The 17,644-nt window shown below is 41.5% G+C and overlaps 1 protein-coding gene across 1 annotated transcript; it reads right to left on the bottom strand.

Moving 5' to 3' along the window:
• Positions 1-1,006: 1,006 nt before the first annotated feature.
• Positions 1,007-17,400, bottom strand: ivd (isovaleryl-CoA dehydrogenase). Its single transcript, XM_084044295.1, has 12 exons — positions 17,159-17,400; positions 13,788-13,877; positions 13,529-13,580; positions 12,938-13,107; positions 12,568-12,661; positions 8,720-8,850; positions 5,699-5,795; positions 5,404-5,497; positions 4,299-4,380; positions 4,097-4,201; positions 3,589-3,661; positions 1,007-2,555 (listed from the first exon to the last, which is right to left on the bottom strand). The coding sequence occupies exons 1-12, from the start codon at positions 17,288-17,290 to the stop codon at positions 2,422-2,424; spliced, it is 1,254 nt and encodes a 417-aa protein (XP_083900421.1). The 5' UTR covers positions 17,291-17,400; the 3' UTR covers positions 1,007-2,421.
• Positions 17,401-17,644: the final 244 nt, after the last annotated feature.

The raw sequence follows: 17,644 nt of genomic DNA, 5'->3' as shown, positions 1-17,644 counted from the left end.
AGAAATGGTGCCTGGAGAAAATGGTGACCAAAAAAAAAGTTTGGAAAAAAAGGAAAAAAAACCCGCAGCGGCTGGCAGCTGTTGTGGTGATGAGGTCGTGCGCACGGTAAACGGTACGAAGCTGCCTCCCCTTCCGTTTTGTCCGACATTTGGTGAGTAGAATTAATTATGTTGCGCGGTGGAAAAGCTGTAGTGAGCAGTGAGATGTCCCCTACGCGAGGCGTAAATTCAGCGCGGCCGCCGTGGCGAGTCAGTTGCCGACATGTGGTCTGGCGGTGCGTTGTTTATTCGATAACAGAGCTGTGGGGTGTCGCACCCAGGGTGCGGAAGTTGCTCGCCATTTATATAGTTAGATAAAATAGCAATAAGTTTAATGATTATCTGGGCCTGTATTTTGGTGGCAGTTCTGTGTACACATGGTATACAGTAGGTACTTTGCATTGTTTGTTGAACTGAAGTGGAAGTAGCAGAGTTTTTGTGGTCAGTTTATGCCACATGTATGATAGTAGCAGTGGTGTGTTCTACCGTCAGATGCTGTATACGCCGTACACAGTCCAGATTATTTTGGGAAGAAGCGTATACAGTCTAATAACCATTTCATCCATTGAAAACGCGAGAGCGTATACCTTGGACCACGCGCATCGTATCGTAGCGTATACCTTCAGAAAAAAACTAGAACACAACACTGGATAGTAGCACATTTGTATGACAGTTACTGGTTAATGTTTTAGTATCAGATAAAAGTATTTAAATAGACATTTTCAAAGAAATCAAAGGTAATTATGTCTTAATTAAACTTAAGTTGCTTTAAATACAGTCCAACAATAATTACTGTATGCTCACTGCAAACTGTGAATTATGGATGCTAAATTGTTATATTTAAGGCAGGATTTAGAAACTTCATATACTAACACACATTCTAGTCACACACTTTCAAGTCCTTGCAAAAGAGACTTAGGTCTCATTGCTTTTACTGGTTAAATAAAGGTTATCTATAGTCCAAAAATGCAAAATCATGTTTTGTTTTTATTATTGTTTGCACACAAAAACATTGTATTATGTTGTTGCCTGTTTATATTATTGTTACTTGTTAGGGACTACTGATGGAAATTAGCATCCCAGCTGAATTCGGTGTATTTACATTACAGCATGTAAGTACTGTTCATTGATATACGCGGTCCCTTCCAAATAAAAAAAATGTAAAGCAAGCTTATCAAAAAACACTTTTCTACACATATCAACAGCAGTTACAAAATAATCTACCCAGGTTATATACAACACAACATAATTTACAACAGGTATAATAACAGAGTAATCGATACCAGTGTGTGGTGTTACTTTACACTTTATAGATGCTGACTACGACAAAAGAGAAAAGAAACAGTCCTAAACTCAGTAACAGAAGGCAGTTAAATCTCAAGGCTGTTTGTGTCACGATTTGGAAATTGCTAATGCAAGTACAGTAGGAGTTGCTTATTCAAATGTATGCTCTTATGCAAACTCCACTCCTCTTACAATCATTCATTCACCGTTTTAAATGTTCACAGTACAATTATCACCAGTATATTTTAACCTGAAATCATATGCAGGGTGAGGTGATCTCGCAAAGCTTTCTTGACAAGGACCGAAGGAAGACAAATACAGCATTTAGGATTTCCATATTTAGTTACGCTAATGTGTGGAAATCTTAGCCTGACACTGGTGGTGGATATATCAATGATTTCTAATGTAGTAATCATTTGTACAGTATGTAGTGGTCTCTGTCATGTCATGTTTTACTGTTGTAAAACAATGACATAGTAATAAAAATTCACTGGACCATAAACAAGTGTAAGTGCCAGCTGGTACAGTAAATGCTTGTCATGTGTTGATGCGGAAACTGATCTTGACATAGTTATGCATCAAAATGTATTATATGTGCTATTTGCAAATTCAACAAAATGTGATTGCTTGCCTTTGTTCCATGTTATACAAAGAAAAATTATGTTTTAACTGTTGGGTAAAAAAATTAAGTTTTATGGGCTAATTTAATGACAAAGACTAACAAAAAATAAACAGATTAATAATGTATGAAAATAATTATTAGTCGTAGTCCTATTCAATACGACAAGCAGTAAGCAGCAGAGATCCATGTCTATAACAAATAAATGATACATCTCAATGAACTATGGGATGTTTCATGACACAATTTGTACCATTTAAAAAATATGAAATATGACCGATCACTCAATCCAAGGAAAAATGTGGGCTGAAATCTCACAAAACAACATTAATCATGACAAAAACAGCAGCTTGTGTAAGGCCATTGGTGTGTGTGTGTGTGTGTGTGTGTGTGTGTGTGTGTGTGTGTGTGTGTGTGTGTGTGTGTGGGGGGGCAATCTGGTCAGTCTGCAGTGAGTCATTTGCCCATGTCAGGTCCACCTATTTGAACATACTGTTAAAGGATCGACCAATGATGAGCCTGCGAACCTCACTTGTGCCTGCCCCAATTTCATACAGCTTAGCATCTCGTAGAAAGCGGCCCATGGGGTAGTCATTGATGTAGCCATTGCCACCTATTAGGAAAAAATAATCTATGTTATGATTATGAAGACAATGAGGTAACACACAGACATTTAATAGGCAAACATTTGGCAAAAACAGAAAAGGAGGGGACCAAGTCTAAACCCCCAGGGGACTCCGGGCAAGAAATTATATAGGGTTTAAGTGGTTAAAACATAAATAATTAGATCTACTCAGGATTCACATCCACAAGATAAAGTGACTGCACACTCCTTGGAAAATGCAAACGATGGACTGACTTAACTTGATAGCTTTATTCAGCACGAGTGATGAACCTGATGAAGAGCTCTTGTGAAACATGTTGTTTGTCTTTTATAATGGACTAATGGATAACTTCATGTAACCGTACCAAGCTTGGTCATCCTAGGCCTCATTGTAAGGGAAATAATACTCTGGACACAATCTCAGATGGACAGAATGCAACTGTATAGTCCACCCCCTGGATGAGACTAATTCTAAATACAATTATTATCTCTGCCAGGCCGGAAAGACTGGGCTTGGGGATTATGTTTTCACTCCTGTCCTTCCGTGTGTCTGTCTGTCCGTGTCTGTCTGTGAGCAGCTAATCTCGGTTCTAGTTAAAAAATTGTGCAACTTGTTATAAATATTTAATTAACTGAATCAACAAGATAATTAATCATGTTAACTTATGTATGTTGTTGAAGCAGACCATGCTTTTCCCTGTGACTCATAAACTCACCTACAGTTCTAGTAATGCCTTTTTCATCCAATCCACTGTTTCCCAAACAGTGGGTAGGGACCCATGTTTGGGTTGCGGACACATTTTTATGGGTTGCGAGTAAATGTCCTCTTTTTCTTGTTTCCTACAAATAATAATACAGTGTGTGTGTGTGTGTATATTCAAGAAGTGGCTCACAAGCTCACAGCGTGTCGCTTCGTGCCGCGTTGTGAGCTTGTAGATCTATTTGCACTAGTTTGGGTCCTGGGCAAACGTCTAATTTCTCTTTTGGGTCTCGAGCTAAAAAGTTTGGGAGCAACTGATCTAAGCCATTGATTTGCACTTACCCAGACACTGAATGCCATCCAGAGCAACCTGAGTGGCATTCTCAGCACAATACAGGATCACACCAGCGCAGTCCTGCAAGAAAAGAAGGATAAATAAAAACGCATGGTTACCATATTGCAGAGGCATAAAACCAGTCAGGGATTTAGTCAGGACAACTTAGAATAAAAGTGAAATAGGATGCTGAATAAGGGAATGTCTTGAGAGATTAATAGATGACTTCTAGACTACTGTATATTTCTATTAATTTCTGACAAACTGGAAATGTTTTTGACAGAATAGAAACATAATGGAGAAAAAGCGACTTAACCACTTAAGCCCTATATATAAAAATAACAATGAACAAGCTTGTATATCGGTTATTTTCACTATTAAAATGAATGAATAAATACAAATAATAAGGGTAATGTTGTTGAGAATGAGGGAAGACATGACACATCAACTACCCAAAAGGTTTCAAAGTTGGACAACAGCGTAGTAAGATTAGTGACTAAAATAAAATCCACTCACCATGGCACTGAAATGCCCTTTGTCACAAGCTTTGGCGACATTATACACATACTGCCGACAGGAACTTAGTCTGGTATACATGTCAGCCATCTTGCCTTGCATCAACTGTAGTAGAGGTAAATATGACACATTAGGAAACCAGAAACTTCTATTAATTTGACCAAATGTCTCTCCCAGGTTGGACATGGTGATTAGTTCAAACCTGAAAGTGTCCAATCTTTTGTCCAAAAGCTTCTCTGACATGTAGGTAGGGAATAGCAAAATCCAGGACCGACTGCATAATGCTGAAAAGGGGATATTCATGTTAGTAAGAGTTACAATAGGAAACAATTTACTGCACGGAAGAAGAAACATTTACTAAAGAAAAAAAACACATCTTCAGTATGTCAGTGTTGAGCAACAAAAAAGGCTGATCTATGACCTCACACCGAGTTGCATCTATTTTCAACAAGCGACACCATTGTACAACGCAGAATAAATTAAGCATTACACATCTATTCTTCTTTAACATCAACAATTACACACAACCTAGATCCTTTTCTGACCAATCACAGTATCAAAGTGTTCAGCAGAATACACAAGCACTCCTTTTCTCAAGTGGCTACATGAGACACAAGCTAACGGCAACGGTAGCTAGCAGGGGACAGTCCAGGCCACATTGTCTAATTGATGCCAGCATGATCAAATTGCCTCTTTGGACGAAACATGAGCCAGATTCCTGAAATGCGAAATTCTAAACTGTATGAGATGTTAATGAGCAAACAAAACCTAAAATAATCGATCAAGGTTGCTGAATTCAGGCAACCACAATCTATGCATAACAGCAGCTAAATACAATATACAGTGTGTGTGTGTGTGTGTGTGTGTGTGTGTGTGTGTGTGTGTGTGTGTGTGTGTGTGTGTGTGTGTGTGTGTGTGTGTGTGTGTGTGTGTGTGTGTGTGTGTGTATGTACTGTATACACATATTTTGCAAGTGATGTCACTTTTGAGCCTTTGATGATGTTGAAAATATCTCACATCATAAATCAAAGGCATCTCTGGTAATTCAAAGCCAACAGCTGCCTAGGTTACCAAGGTTAGGCAGGCTGGGAAACTAGCTTTGCATACACCTGTCCCAGTGGCTGATGCATTGCAAAATTCACTATACATTTTAATAGTTTTCCTTGTCTGGTGTTATTTATGTGTGTTATTTAAGCAAGCAACTTCTAGACATAGCCTTGTTACGTATGAAAGTGTCCAAATAAGTATATAAACTTACCAGGCACACAATAAAAACTCAAATAGGTAAATTGGTTAAACAGACTTACCCAATTGGTCCTGCTGCAAGTACCAATCTCTCCAGGTCCAGGCCACTCATCATCACATACACACCCTTGTTCAAAGGACCAAGGATGTGCGTCGCTAAAACAAATAAAAACATCTACAACTTAATAGAGAGACAAAAGGTTTACACAAAGATCACATAATACAGTAAAATCTGGAATGTTAAAATAACTCAAATTTAAAAGATTGCCCCGACCGGGTCAATGACCTATTACAAAGGGTTGTACTGTAGTACCTAATGCAACCTCCAACATCAGCTCGGACAATACAAATGCATACCTGGGACCTTGCAGTCTTCAAAGATCAATTCACAGGTATTGGATCCTCTCATACCTAGTTTGTCTAGCTTCTGTGCTGTAGAAAACCCTGGCATATCCTAGAGGAAAGTCACACATACCCTTTTTTATTAAATAAAACAATTATAAATGATCTTTTTTTCCATTGTCATCGACTTTATTCTGTTAATAAAAGTCATAGGGAAAATACAATGAAATCACATGCATGTAAATTCAGTGAATTAACGTGCATCCAGAACATCCAGAAAGAAACAGAAGAAGACAGGAGCCAAACCCACAGGCCCATCAATTCGATTAATGAAGTCTTAACCACTTAAACCCTATACTTGGTAGAACAAAGTCCCTCAGGGCTCTATACTAGTGACTTTTCTATTTTCGCTCTACATTAAATATCTTCAATAAATAAAAAAACGCAATGTATTGTGAGCTTGTAGCCCCCCCCCCCCCCCCCCCCCAACAATATGGATTCTGGGGTTAAGTGGTTAAAGGGCTGTCACACCAAGCACTATAACTATAACGATAATCTCTCAAGAACAGATTCTGCTCTGCGTTTGAATCTGTCGGTAGCCATGTTGACAACCCGTGCGCATTGCTTAAAATGTGGGCGTGCTATCAGATCAGGAAGCAGGCCGCGCTTTACCCAATCAAATGTAGTGGGCGGGATTTACGCATGTGCCGTTCCTTCCCCACTAGAAACAAGCCGAAAGTCATTTAACAATAGCGTCCCCGAAGCCGACAAGACCATGGAAAGTTAGTAACATTTTAAATTGCTCTTTCATCATAGAAACAAGTGGGCTTATAACCAAAACGATCCATGTTCTTTGGGAGAATTGGTGTTAGTGTTCCGTGGAGAAATATTGTTAGTGGGAATGAAAACATAGTTGCACCACCGGAAGTAAAGCGCTGAAGGCAGACCAAAAGCCCTGGTTTCCTTGCGCACGGGTCCACTGTACAGCCCCCCCCCAGAGCCAATTGAAAGAGTAAAAAAAATCACACCCTGTGTGAAGGTAGCAGCGCCTTTGATACATTTTGTCATCGATATGTGTTTATAATGTGTTTATAGCCATGTGTCACATGAAGCTTGACCAATCACTTTGTTGACGGGTCTGACCAATCAGAACGTTGACGGGTCTGACCAATCAGAACGTTGACGGTGAACACGGACAAAGTCAGGTATAGAGCAGGATCCGCTCTATACCTAAAGGTATAGAGCGGCTAACGCCGCTAAAAATCACACCCAGTGTGAAGTGGGCGGTGTGGTCATCACAGTGGTCATCACAGTGATGGAAGCTCACTTTAAAAAAAGTGTTTTCTTTAAGTGCATAGTTATATTTATAGGTTATTAATTGTATCATGTGTCTCGCTAGCCAATCACAGTGCTGAATAGAGTCAGCCAATCACAGTACAGCTAGGGGTGTACTAATTAGGGTTGGGTACCGAAATTCGGTTCCAAGCAGGAACCGATAAAGAAATTGTCTGTACCGGGTACCCATAAACAATATGTAATTTCGGTTCTGCATATCGGTTCCTAGACGCGCTAAAAGCCGTTAAAAGAAAGGCAGCACAAAATCACAAATCCGGTAAAACACCGCTGTATGGAGAAGTATACATCAGTTGCGGAGCTGCTGCTTCTCCCTGAGCCACATTCCTCCCCGCACACGGCCCCCCCCCCCCTCTCCACTCCCCCTCAGTGACACCACCATGTCCGTCTCTCAACTGAAGTAGTGAGGAAGGAATTAGCCTGCCCTGCAAACTTTGTAACCAAACGTTGCTGTTGTCACCTTGAAAACTAGAATCCATGTCAGAGGGTGTAACATTAACAGAATAACCAGCGCTACTTAAGAGCCTCAGCCTGCGCAGAGCAAAACTATAACACCAGCTGTAAACGCTTCTCCTTGATTGTGTGTGTGTGTGTGTGTGTGTGTGTGTGTGTGTGTGTGTGTGTGTGTGTGTGTGTGTGTGTGTGTGTGTGTGTGTGTGTGTGTGTGTGTGTGTGTGTGTGTGTGTGTGTGTGTGTGTGTGTGTGTCTGTCTGTCTGTCTGTCTGTCTGTCTGTCTGTCTGTCTGTCTGAAATCATAGTAGATCGGGTGAAACTTAAGTGACTTCTCCAAAAGGAAGGAATGGCCTAATATTATGAATGCATTTTGGCTGTGTGCAATAATGCAACTGCAGACATTACAGTATATTGCCTTTTGTTAGGCTATTCAATGTTTTGAGACATTGTATTTTATTTCTACACAATAGTAAATAAATAATTCTACACAATAAATAAATACGTTTTAAATAACTGATCTCAATATGGACCCATTAAAGTTATGATATGAGGGTTTTGCCATAATCATGTAGCTCTACAAGAGAGGCATAGCCATGACAGCAATGGTACAACAAAATGTTTTAAAAAATGCATATTTTTTTTTTTTAAATAATACTTTAAGGCCATTATTTTGGTATTCGGCCGTCGGCCAAGTGTTTCCTATATTCGTTTTTGGGCAAGTATTTTCCATTCGGTGCATCCCTATTAAATAGACATTTGACCTCTTATATTTTTTACCATTTTGGAACCGAAATATGGAACCGTTAAGAACCGTAACCGATAAGCAGAACCAGAACCGGAACCGGACTCGTAAAAATCCTAACGATACCCATCCCTAGTACTAATGAGGTGTCCCAACCCCACTTATAGGGGTGGCTACACCGCCCAAAAACAGCAGAGGGCGCTGTTTTTCCTTTTTATTTGGCGATGGGTTTCCAGATTGCTATAACGATAACTATTGTTCACCATTGTCTTTGTTATAGTTGTGGTGTGAATTCTGCCATTCACTTGAGTTAGAACGATTTTTAAAACTATATCTTTATAGTCATGGTTATACTGTAGTTATAGTGCTTGGTGCGAACGGCCCTTTAGACACAACATCCATGGGATCTACTACTGTATATCTAGTACTAGATATACAGTAGTAGATCCCATGGATATAGTACAAATCTTGTGTTTCAGAAGGCTTGCCTTCTCAATGATGAAAGCTGTGATTCCCTTCTGATATGCCTCTGGATCTGTCTTAGCATAAACAATCAGGACATCAGCATCTGGCCCATTGGTGATCCAGAACTTGCCACCATTCAGAATATAGTAGTCACCTGTTGAAGAAAATACAAACAGAAAGTACAAATGATCACCATGACACCATGATCTCAAGTCAATGGTTGCTTTATTGATAGCCAGGAAAAGAGCTATTTAAAATGACTCAATTTTCATGCCACTACGCAGCCTTCAAATCGAGCCCTATATCATATTGCGCTGATCAGAGCAATGGTCACGAGTTATGGCCATTTGAAGTGTTAAACACCACTATAACACTGCAGTAGTGCCCCATGTGTGCGCAATTTCGATTTTTGGGTATAGTTTTATTAATCCAAAAATAACAATGTCTTATGCCATAACTTTGAGTGAATGCCTGCTTAATAAAAACCTTCTGAAACTGGGTGACTATGGGTACCTGAGGTCATCATCACATGGTCACCTTTGATTACAAAATTTGGTTGAAACACCCACATCTAAAACAGTTCTTTGGAGACATCAAAACACTTAATAGTGCATTGTTGGTGAGCCTCTCTTTCAAGAAAATCTGCAATGGCAAGTTTGGCAACTTCTGCAATCCACGATGACGCATTAAGTGGCCCTTTGGACGTTCATTAAGGGATCTGGCCTTTTCCATCACCCTCCATTCTCGTTGGCTGACATCAACTTGATGTTCTGGTCCTCACTGAAGTCATACTTATACCTGTACAGCCATACAATACCTTCCCGTCTCTGCTATAATATGTTCAGGTATTAACTATAATTCCCTATTATTAAGGTTTTATCTCTGTTTCCCCCCACATATGACAACACATCCCTGCTTCAGAATCACACGCAACTTGTCTAATTTTGTCTAGAATATTTTCCTCGTCCTATTTTCCTCTTGGCCTGATCAGCGGCATTTTTAAATTAATGTTCATGTTGAATGAAACTCTCATGAAATGCATGCGAGTTTCCATTACTTTACTTTCAGTAGGTTTATGTAATTTCCTATTTTGTCCGCTGAGCTTTTTTCCACTTGCTTCCTTGGCTAGCTGACATCACAACCCTAATGACCCCACTCATCTCCCTCCCTACTCAGTGTTCTAGTATATAATTTAGATTGTGGCATAATATTATTGCGGAAAGAATAAATGTTTGTGTGCATGCACAATGTGGGTATGCAGGGATTGCACATTGACTTTAATGGAGGACTGAGGATGATGAATGAATTATATTCTACTAGAGTTTCGGGGGGCTACGCCCCCCTCAACCCCAGCCGCGCACGGGGCCCAGCGTGGGCGTGTGTATATTGGGGGACCCAAATCGCCGGAGTGAAACAGTGGAAAAGTTTTTTTGAGAAAGGAAAAGATTTGAAGAAATAATATTTGTTATGTTTCAGGGGGTCCACAGGGGGTCCGCGGACCCCCTGATGGTCCACTGACCCCCTGTGGAGTGTTGGGACGCGCGGGGACACCCCTGGAACATTGCGGACCATTTCGGTGTTTTATTTTTTTTCATGAAGGTGGTTGCTTGTTTCTGGCGCAGGCTGTGCAAACATGGCAACCCAGCGCATGCTGCCGCACGTTTAAGTGGCGTAGCGTCATGAGGGTCAGTGGGGCCGTGGCTCGGTCAGTGAAGACCCTTTAGTGCGGATGATATGTGGCATAGAGGGGCAGATTGTAAATCCACAGAGGAAACATCCGTGGGCTACCATTGGTTCAGCGATGTGTGCGGTCGCCCTGCGGCCCCTCCTCCTCCACCAATGTGCAGTATTGAGAGCCCTGACGTCACAACAATTGGAGCGATGGGCACTGCACTGTGGTTGGTTAGGGTACACCTAGGGCCCAGGTAGAACCCAGTTAAAGCCTGCATGGGCAAACCCAGTTAGGACCCGCCTTGGTCCCACATAAACATGGCTAGTTGGGGCCCACCTAAGGGCCAGGTAGAAGCTACTTATAGGCTGCATGGGCATCGCAGTTGGGACTGAAGTGGATGCCGCTGACATTGCTGACATGGGGTCCATATGGTTTAGGCCACCTTGAAACCATATGGGAACTACGCTGGCATGCTGGCTGTAATGCAAACGCTGCATCATACCTGCAGTGTGTAGTTTGATGTTGTGTGTGTAGCAGATATACCTGCAGTGTGTAGATCAATGTCCATAGGAAAGTCAATGCCCAGCAGTGTTTTTTTTCCCCAGCAGAGTTTCTAGTGTCTCTGTGTCTCTCTGGAAGAGGTTGCACATGAACTCTGCAGCCGCACTGAGGCGCTCCAACACAAACACTCTGACATTAAGCTGCTTGACACAACAAACATCAGCACCACGCTGCTGTTTGTCCAAAAGACACAATATCTCCTCTCCCACCGACGTCATGTGTTCATTTATCGACAGCCGTACAGACTCCTTTTGACACATTTTACGTCGTTTATCCAGCTCTCACTGACTCTCCACATGGGGCTGTTATTTTGCTGCGATCAAGTCAACGATGTGAGAGATTAGCTATCACAGACGGACGGACAGGGGGTGAAACATAGTCTTGCGCCATGCCTTTCGGCCTGGCGGAGACAATAAAAAAGCGAAAGTAAAGGAAATGGCCATTTCTGCAACAGAAGTAGTCAATAAACTATGCTATGAAAACATGGGCCACATTGGCAAAGAATGTAAGAAAGAGGCAATGATGTAGAAAATAGCCGATCTCCAAGCTTACAAAGCCTCTCAACGTGAGGCGTTTCGAGCTTGTAGATCGGCTATTTTCACAATATTTACTTGTGGAACGGAGTCAAACAGAATGGGGGGGTCCCAGATCAAGTACGTGTATTGGGGGGGGGGGGGGGGCGGCGTGAAAGGGTTGATAAACACTGCTGTAATCGGAGCGAAATTTGCTGTGGAGCTACATAGTTCTCCAGAAGACACACACAAACATACAGCATCTACAATGGACGAACAGAGCAGCAATATAGACATTCACCACACGAACGTGCATTGTTGACAAAGTGATTGCACAGCCGCTGCAGGCATGACAACCAGGTTAGCGTTAGCGACATGGCAGCTATCACAGCGCCCTGTCCGTCGTGCTGCAACTGCCTGTGATGGCTACAGGAGTAACAGCAAGCTGTCTGCGATGCCATTGTCTGGAGACTGCTCTTAGCGTGACACGACCAATGAGAGTGAGCGCTGTGGTTGTTGCTAAGATACGGTGGCGTCTCTGCCCCATAGCTTGTAGATCTCTCACACATGATTGGCGTAGGCTGCGTTGCCAGGTCTGACTTTGTGTCTAAGCAATGGTCGGCTTATTTTTGCGCGCCTTTGGGCTCGTTTGCATTGTGCGCACGGCAGCGCTTGTTTAGCGTACGTCAGCGCGACGTGGCAACGGACGTGGCAACGTGAAAGGTGATTGGCTGGTGAAAAGAAACACCCGACGTTACACCAGAAATGGTGCCTGGAGAAAATGGTGACCAAAAAAAAAGTTTGGAAAAAAAGGAAAAAAAACCCGCAGCGGCTGGCAGCTGTTGTGGTGATGAGGTCGTGCGCACGGTAAACGGTACGAAGCTGCCTCCCCTTCCGTTTTGTCCGACATTTGGTGAGTAGAATTAATTATGTTGCGCGGTGGAAAAGCTGTAGTGAGCAGTGAGATGTCCCCTACGCGAGGCGTAAATTCAGCGCGGCCGCCGTGGCGAGTCAGTTGCCGACATGTGGTCTGGCGGTGCGTTGTTTATTCGATAACAGAGCTGTGGGGTGTCGCACCCAGGGTGCGGAAGTTGCTCGCCATTTATATAGTTAGATGGTATCTCACCTTCCTTCTTGGCTTTAAGTTTCATGGAGACGACATCAGATCCAGCGTTGGGTTCACTCATGGCCAGGGCTCCTACATGCTCTCCTGTCATTAACTAGCAACAGAAAAGCTCATTTTGAGGACATAAATGGTGAAACATCCTCTTTTTGCATTTTATTTATCTGAACACAAATACACTGAGCCAGGATTTTAATCCATTCAGACCTGGTTATGTTCTATTCCCTAGTAAAACATCTAAAATCTTATAGTAATACAAAGGCAAGGACATCAAAGATGAAATCATGTATTCTTCAATGTTTCGGATTTGATAAGCTGATGTTAATTCATTGTAGAAGAATGTAACAATATATGAAAGATACCTCATCCTAACCTTAGGCAGGTACTTTTCCTTCTGTTTCTCGTTGCCATGGCGCACCATCTGATTGACACAGAGGTTGGAATGCGCCCCGTAACTAAGGGCAACAGCTGCTGACACTCGTGACATTTCCTCCATGACAATGACATGATCTAGGTAACCCAAACCTGTGCCACCATATTCCACTGAAAGAGAGAGACAAAGTAAAAGAAATTTAGAACCAATTGTGAGTCTACAGTTCAGTTCAGGGCTTTGATAAAAAGCCTACGGGTGAAGTGTTGGAATTAAAAGACAGGGTGTGCATTACAGTGTAGCCACACAAATAGGCTATATGAGCTAGCTTAATGGTTAGATCATTGCCTACAGCTTTTCAAAAGTGCATCATGAAACAAGACTATAATTTGTGGGCTGACCAGGTATTAGCAGGGTGATGACAAAGCCGCATGAGTGTTGAATGATGCAGGATTCTTTAAACTAAGGATGATGCCTCAAGAAAAAACAAACTACTCTATGAACTACACCAAATTGCACATGAAAATATTTCATCATTAATAAATATATTATAACTCGATAATAACGTTTTAATCTTAGATCTAACCATCATACCTGGAGCAGTTATGCCAAGAAGTCCCATCTCCCCTGTTTCTGTCCAGAATTCCTAGTGGTAAAGCCATCCAAATAGTTAATTAATGGTATTTAAAAGCCAATGGATCTGGATTATCTCAGCGGTACAGTATAAAAACAGACAAGCAAATCCATATTCAGCCTTGACTTAGGGTTGGGAAACACAGAGGGGTCTGGGCCCTGACTAATGGCATTCAAGTGAATATTGATGGTAAAAATAAATTCTATAAATTAAACATACCCGCATTCCTTTAAATTCATTTTCCTTGTCGATCTCATTGGCATAAGGAGCAAGCTTTTCTGTCAGGAACCTTCGAACTGTCTGCCTAAGCTGTTTAGACAAAATAAGATATTCATCAGGTTAATTTAGGTAAGAACAGGTTGTGGATAACAAGTTACAAAGTTGCAAACAATTACATAGAAATATCACCAGTGGCACGTAGACTACGTTTTTTTTCCTGCAGGAAACCCTGCACGTATACGGAACTCCAACATTCAAACAAAATATTCTCCAAGTGTTTTGATGGTGGTGGTGTAGAGCGCTACAACCTCTAACACCAGGCCCCAGAATCTCCCATACGTGTTCAATTGCGTTGAGATCTGGTTCCGACTGTAAAGGCTTTAAGAATCACGTCCAGGGATGGGAGGATATAAGATTTAATATTTTATTGCAATAAAAACACTCATAATAATTTTTGTGTGGTGAATTTCCACTATCGGCATAATCATGAATATCCTCACAAGCGACTTCAAAAAGCTGTCTAGCTAACCACAGTGTTCCTTCCAAGAGTGTTCAGTGCCAGTAAGTGGGAACTGGGAACATTCTCAAACCTCTACAAGCACAACTAAAGCAAGAAAATGTGAATGTGCTGACATGTTTGCTCTTCAATCTATTTGAAAAGGACCATAGTTTGACACCTTTAATTCTCTAGGCCACCAGTCTAGTACTACAGTATTTGATGACAGAAAAGTGCCAGTGTAGTTCATTTTTTTTTGTAAACTAAAAGGCCATTCACACTGAGCACTATAACGATAATGATAACTATATTGTTCACCATTGTATTTTAGTTTTTTATAGTTGGTGTGAACTCTGCCATCCACTTGACTTAGAAGGATTCTTAAAACTATATTTTTATAGTTATAGCACTCAGTGTGAACGTCTCTTAAATCAGGCTACATTAAGTCACTGAGTTTGACTATTTCATTTTGGACTTTCATTTGTTTGTGTAGAGCTACACATGCAGTTGGGACTGTGGGACATCAACCAGGAAAAGGAGATGGTATCATTGGACTTTATTTTATTTAAAGAACAGACTCACACAATGTTGTTATTTTTTATGTCCCATTTACGCAGGGGGAATATAATTTGTGATTACCTGATTTATTAATTATAAGTTTTATCTTATTTTATTTTTTGCATTCATTGTGCTATCCTTGCTGTACCTCTGTCTGTGTGATCTGAAAGCAAAGCTAGTTATTAATTTACTGTGCTTTTACAACAGATGACGCATTGAACCATTTGAATGCTTGGATATCAGGTTAAATAGGTAGATTCTTATCGTTATTATTAATGGATTTTCCCCTCTCATTGTGTTTACCTGATGGGGGTTGGTGACAGTCTGAATCTGCCTCGTTTCTTTTTCATTTTAAAGGATATTCAGAAAACAAAGATGTGTCCTATGATGCATTAAACATTTTTATCTTAACAAAATGTAAGGTAAAGTGTTTCCAGTATGTTTTAATGCAAGTTTTTAAGCATACATTTAAGACTATTGGGATAATGTCGTGAATCACAATTATTTTAGCCAGGATTAACTGAACCGTGGCGTAACATTTTCAAATCGTCCCATGCCTAAACCATTCAGTGACGCCTCGTGCCCTGTAGATGGGGGCATTGGCATTCTGGAGGAGACCACTCCCATCAAAGGATAAACATGATCACTCAGTATAACTTGTATTCATTTCCCTCTTAAGGGGAAAAGTGGACCCCAAACCATGCCAGGGAAATGCCCCCCCCCCCCCTACCCACAGCATAAGAGAGCCACCAGACCACCTCAATGTAGGGGTCAAGCATTCAGGGCTGTACCGTTCTCTTTGAGCACGGCACACATGCGCTTGCCCACTTTTGGCGAATATGATGAATGACTCATCTGACATAACCTTTTTTTTTTTTTTACATCTTTGTAGGCCACAGCCTGTGGTTTCTGCACAATTGACTGAACTGTTTTTCCTTACATATTGCACCAATGCATGAGTATCACTGTTATCGACTGCGCTTTCGACCACAATTGCCAACCCCATTTCATGTCTGTCCCATAGATTGAAATGGGGATGTCTCTTTACAAACACTGGTGGTCTTTGAATTGGGACTATTAGCTCCTGCCATCAGTGCCCTAATAATGAACCGTTTATCATTGTCACTTATCCCCATCTTGATTCAAAATTGAGGTCAACAGAGCCTGCTCAGCATTTGTATTACTTTACATGCCACAGAGCATGATAGGATGTCAATTTCTTTAATTGTATGATGCCGTTCACTTGTATGGAAGCATGTGTATTAGTCCACTTTATTCATTTAATTTGCAAGTGACAGACAGACAGACAGACAGACAGACAGAGCCTTTAGTTTAGGTAACCAATCAAACACTTCATAGGCAACCCCGCCCCCAGCCTCCTCCTCTTGTATGTAGAAGTCTTCCCTATACTGTTGTGTTGTTGACGTATCATTTTCTGTAATAATCTAAAGTGTCCTTTCTTTATGGGCAAACAAAAACGCAGTTTGTTCTCCTGCGTTTAACAAAACACTTGTCAATAGTGGTGATAACCGTGACATACAGTTCATAGAGTTCATCAGTTCACACGTCATTAGATTACGTAGGCTGCTATCAAAGTTATGTCACCACCAGCTACGGTGTCCTTTATTATGACAACAACCTCCCTTCAACCTTCTGACAAGGAAACCAAGGCTAGTGTTGCTAAAGGTGCGCTGAACTTAGGTTCGCAGGTGCATAGACTAGCTGGCATAATCTCGGTAAACAATAACATTAGCACACATGCTAACGGTTCTGCTAGCCCTGAAACATGACTGTCATATCATGTCATGGATGAACTTGAACCTGGTGTTTGCATTTTCTCCATTTACGGTCCGTACATCTACATGAACGTTCAGATTTCACATATAAAGTACTTACCCCATGACCACGGATGTTACAATTATGTTCTGGCCCACAGAAGTACCCTTATCTTTCATTTTGTTCAATAAAAAGCATTTTAATCCGATTGGTGGCCATTTTTTCATAGTTATAATGTATCAGAGTGCAATACACTTCCCAACCGATAGGGTCGCGTATTTGAAAGCATATGGCGAAAAAACTGATAAAATGGCCACCGTTCGGATTAAAATGCATTTTATTGAACAATACAGAAGATACGGGTACTTCTTGATGGGCCGTACATAATTGTAACATCTGTGGCCATGGGTTAAGCACTTTATATTTGAAATCTGAACGTTTATGTAGATGTACGGGCCAAAAGGGGAGAAAGTGCAAACACCAGGTTGAAGTTCATCCATGACGGACCGTCGTGTGATCCATGGCTAACGGTGCTGCTAACCTCTATTTGCTCCTCTGTCAATCCGTTGACGATGTCGTCCACTGGCAACCCGGCGGCGCATCCTCTCCTCCCTAACCCCAGGACACACGTCCTCCTCGAGCCGAGACGCAGTGCGCTCCTGAGGGCAAACATCACTTAAAGGGGGGCTGTTTCAGGATGATACAAAATACACGGAAGACTGGAGTGTAATCACACAATTAGTCCTCCTGGGTTGATATAACTCCAGAAGCAGGTTACTCTTCTTCGCGCGTGTGTGTGTGTGTGTGTGTGTGTGTGTGTGTGTGTGTGTGTGTGTGTGTGTGTGTGTGTGTGTGTGTGCCGGGCAAGAAGTGTTATTTAGCTGTATAAGCGCTTTAGCACCCCCGTGTGATTGGGAGGTGACAACCTGCAAGATTCAAGGCTATTCGTTGTATTATTTGACGATAAGAAGAGTGTGTGTGTGTGTGTGTGTGTGTGTGTGTGTGTGTGTGTGTGTGTGTGTGTGTG

This window comes from Gymnoscopelus microlampas, assembly GCF_963454915.1.
Source record: "Gymnoscopelus microlampas genome assembly, chromosome: 20".
In the NCBI taxonomy this organism is placed as follows: domain Eukaryota; kingdom Metazoa; phylum Chordata; class Actinopteri; order Myctophiformes; family Myctophidae; genus Gymnoscopelus; species Gymnoscopelus microlampas.
Note: the sequence above shows the minus strand (reverse complement) of the source record. Positions and strands in the feature narration are given on the sequence as shown.